The sequence below is a fragment of the Brassica oleracea genome, unplaced genomic scaffold (assembly GCF_000695525.1).
Source record: "Brassica oleracea var. oleracea cultivar TO1000 unplaced genomic scaffold, BOL UnpScaffold01165, whole genome shotgun sequence".
In the NCBI taxonomy this organism is placed as follows: Eukaryota; Viridiplantae; Streptophyta; class Magnoliopsida; order Brassicales; family Brassicaceae; genus Brassica; species Brassica oleracea.
The window spans coordinates 18,889-22,328 of NW_013617721.1; the positions used below are offsets into that span (position 1 = coordinate 18,889).

A 3,440-nucleotide genomic window follows, 5' to 3' on the forward strand; every position below is an offset into this window, starting at 1 on the left:
TGTTTTAGTGTAGATCATTCTTGTTCCTTGCTAGTAGAGTATTCATAATGCATCTTCTGAGTTGGTCACTCAAAAGTTGATCAATAGGCATTTCTCACCCGAAAGGTGTTTGATGAAATGCCTGAGACAATTCTCCTAGGCTTTTAGTATACTTTGCCAAAGACATTTGTTGTTAAAGGTGCTAAAATAGCTAATAGACTTGTTAGTAATGATTGCTTTCATATTATTCAACCAAAGACATTTGATGTTTGAGATATGTTAGCAAATGAGCATTCATCTAGACATAGAGCTTGCTTAGAATTGTGTCTAGGCTTAAGGTCGATAGTTTGATTGATCATTTGTCATCCTTAGTTCGAAACTTGATCACCCAAGGTCTAATCCCTATGCCCATGAGTTCTCTTTTCCCTTAGTCAAGAAAGTATCATTCTGTTATTGCTTTTTAGTTTTAGTCATAGCTTAAAACTCATCTAAATCATTGGTTGCACTTAGATTAAGTGAGTACTTGCATTCTCGGTGCTTTGATATCCCTCAGAACTGGTTCGACATTCACTATACTACAACATTTATCTTAGGAGCCTTGAAAACTCCTAACATCACCCTCGTCTCGCGTCGAGGCCACTCCTTTGTCTGTGGCTTGAACGTCAGGGACCGGCGCATTTCTCTCTGGGGTACCGTTCCCCGTGGAACGAGAAGGAGCAACCGGAATTTTGAGATGGTTAGCAGGGCTTCGAAGAGCGGCAGCAATCCTCGGACTGACCAGGTGCGTGTTGGTTCCATGCGGATCAAGGCCCACGAAGGCTCGCATGTCGACAAACTGCGAGTCGAGTCTATGGGGAGATAAGGCCAAGTCATCTTCGGGGATCTCGCCGGGGTTAAGCTTTGTAGCTTCCTTCTCGAACTTCTCCTCTTGAGCAACAAACATGTCGATGGTCTCCAGAGGAATGTCGCGACCGCCGGCCTTCAAAGCTTCGAGACATTTCTTGGTTCCGAAAGCTTGACTCTGCAGTAGCCGCATTGTGTCAAACGGCCCGCGATTAGCCCACCAATCGCGCAAATTCCCAAAGTGTTTGTTACATTTCGTGGCCATCTCGGTCTCGACCCTCACTGTTCCTTCGTGGCCTCGTAAATGCGCGAGTCCCTGAGTCGATCCAACTCTTTCTTATGCTCCGCAGCCTTAACTCCCATCTCTTCCATGAGGTTGGACTTGTGCAGCTCCAAAGCCTCGATAGTGGAGCGAGCAATGGAAAGTTCGGCTTCAGCTGCGTCGGCTCTTTCTTTCTGAGCTCTTCTCCGAGCGATTGTTCGTTCTCTCTTCTCGGCCATCTTCTCGTACTCCTCTTACCATTCCGCCCTCTTTCGACGGAAGAGCCTACTTTTGGCCGCCACAGTCCTTTTCAGCTTCTCAGACTCCGAGAGCGCCTCCTTCAGAGCCGTATCATACTTCTCAATAACAAAGTTCGAGACTCCATCACACTACGAGGCACGAAAGAAAAAACACTCAAGTTAGAGGATCGACGAGAGTACACATGAAAAATTCGAAAGGGACGAAGGAAAATTTTACCAGCAACTTAGTACGAGCGGCATCAACGTACTCGTCCTTAAAGATCAAGTCAGCAACGGGCGGGAGAGGCTTCGGTCCGCATTTGATCTGACTGACCAGTTCCACGCATCTATTTGGAGCATAGATAAGGGGAGTCAGCCCGTCGTACTCGAACGAGATGTGGTCTGGAAACTCGACCCTCGGAGTCGTCCTTACGGCCGGAGCACCACCAGCCGACGTGATGGGAGTCGATGCCCTGGGAATCGATGAAGCAGAATCCCTAGCTACACTTGGGACAGCAGCAGAAAGAACCTGGCGGCTAGTCGTTACCTGCTCACTCGTTCGCCTCTCCTTCTTCTGAAGCTGAACTACGGGCGAAGCATCCCCGGGTTCATCTATTAGAGCCAGATTAGGAGATGGCTCGACAGTCGAGCCAGCTTGAGCAGCGGAACCAGTAACCTCGGTACCTCGGGAGGCAGCGTTCTTTCCCGGAAGAGACTGTCGATTGCTCGACTGCTTCTTTTTCCTTTTCTTCTTGGACGGCTCAGCAGTCTCGGTCCGGTCTGAAGGACCAGTCCCCTCCGGGAGTGTTTCGTGATCCTCGTCAGCGGAGGTATCGTCGCGAGATCACTTTTTGCTCTTCTTCTTTTTAGAGGCAGTGGCAGAGGCGTCGGGAGAAGGAGCCTGACGCTGAATAGTCGCTTCAATTATATCAGTGGCCGCCACCTCGTCAGGAGCCCCCGATGGTTCGACGAGCTGAGCCGCCATCATAACGCTTAGATCAGAAAGGCCCTTCATTCTCCTTGCTTCGTTGATCCTCTTTTGCTCTTCTTTGGTGAACAGCGAGATCCGTCTCTTAACCGTGTTAACCGCGGGAAGATAACTTGAATTCCAATCCTCTGCAAAAAACATGAACAGAAGACTTATTTGCGAAGATGGAAGCGAAGAGTCGCAGCAGGGCGAGGAAAAGAGCGGACTTACTCTTTGAAATACGATCGATGCAACGGCTAACCCTCTCCCAAGAGATGTTCCCCCAATGCTCTTGATCAAGTCTCGCAACAGCACGAGCGCTCGACAGGAATTCCTCCGGATACTCGCGGGAAGTCGGGTGATCAGTTGCCAAAGGAAAAAACAATGAGAATAAAGACGGTTAGTATGCGAAGAAACGACGCGAGTTAACGGAGGTATTCTACCGAGTAAAGTGTTCTACAACACACGGTAGTCGTCATCCGGAGGATCCTCGAAAGCGGAACTGTCGGACTTAACATAGAAGTAAGACCTCTGCCAATCGAAAGTCTTATTAGGGTGTCCTCCTATCACATTGTAGCTTGGTCGCATCTTTATCGACAGAAGGCCTTTGTCTAACGAGCTAATGGACGTCAGCTCCTCGAAAACGCGAACACTTAGAGAGACATCGATCTCAGCGGCCATAACCATCAAAGCATACCTTCTTGCACTTTCCTGCAAATCACTTCAAAACCTGAAAACATACTAGAATCCAGAACAACTATAATGTATTTGAAAACACTTATATACCATAGCTAAAAGTAGGTAAAATCCATGGTATATCATATCTGCAATTAGATTCATCAAAACATCTGCACTTATTATATGGAGGTACAAAGATAAGGGGTAACCTGTCTGAGACCCTTTGTGGCCTTATACCTTCTTGCACATTTCCGTATATAATAACTGGATATTCTATAGACTTCACAGTTTTCATAATCTATTTGTTCAAATGTCCATTGAGACTGAGTGCTCTTAATGTGAATTCTAAAAAATCTCATTCTAACAGATCATTTGCTTTAGTGATGCATGTCTTTATCACCATATCATTATGTGAAATTGGTTTCTTTGATTTTAATGAGTGCATTAGGTCAAGCACAATTAAGATGTTACG

At 46.7% G+C, this 3,440-nt stretch overlaps 1 protein-coding gene across 1 annotated transcript; it reads right to left on the reverse strand.

The window, feature by feature from the left end:
- Positions 1-1,338: 1,338 nt before the first annotated feature.
- LOC106320991 lies at positions 1,339-3,217 on the reverse strand. Its single transcript, XM_013759322.1, has 5 exons — positions 3,206-3,217; positions 2,758-3,001; positions 2,179-2,439; positions 1,562-2,103; positions 1,339-1,473 (listed from the first exon to the last, which is right to left on the reverse strand). Exons 1-5 carry the CDS (start codon positions 3,215-3,217, stop codon positions 1,339-1,341), a joined length of 1,194 nt encoding a protein of 397 aa, XP_013614776.1.
- Between the last annotated feature and the right edge of the window lie 223 nt (positions 3,218-3,440).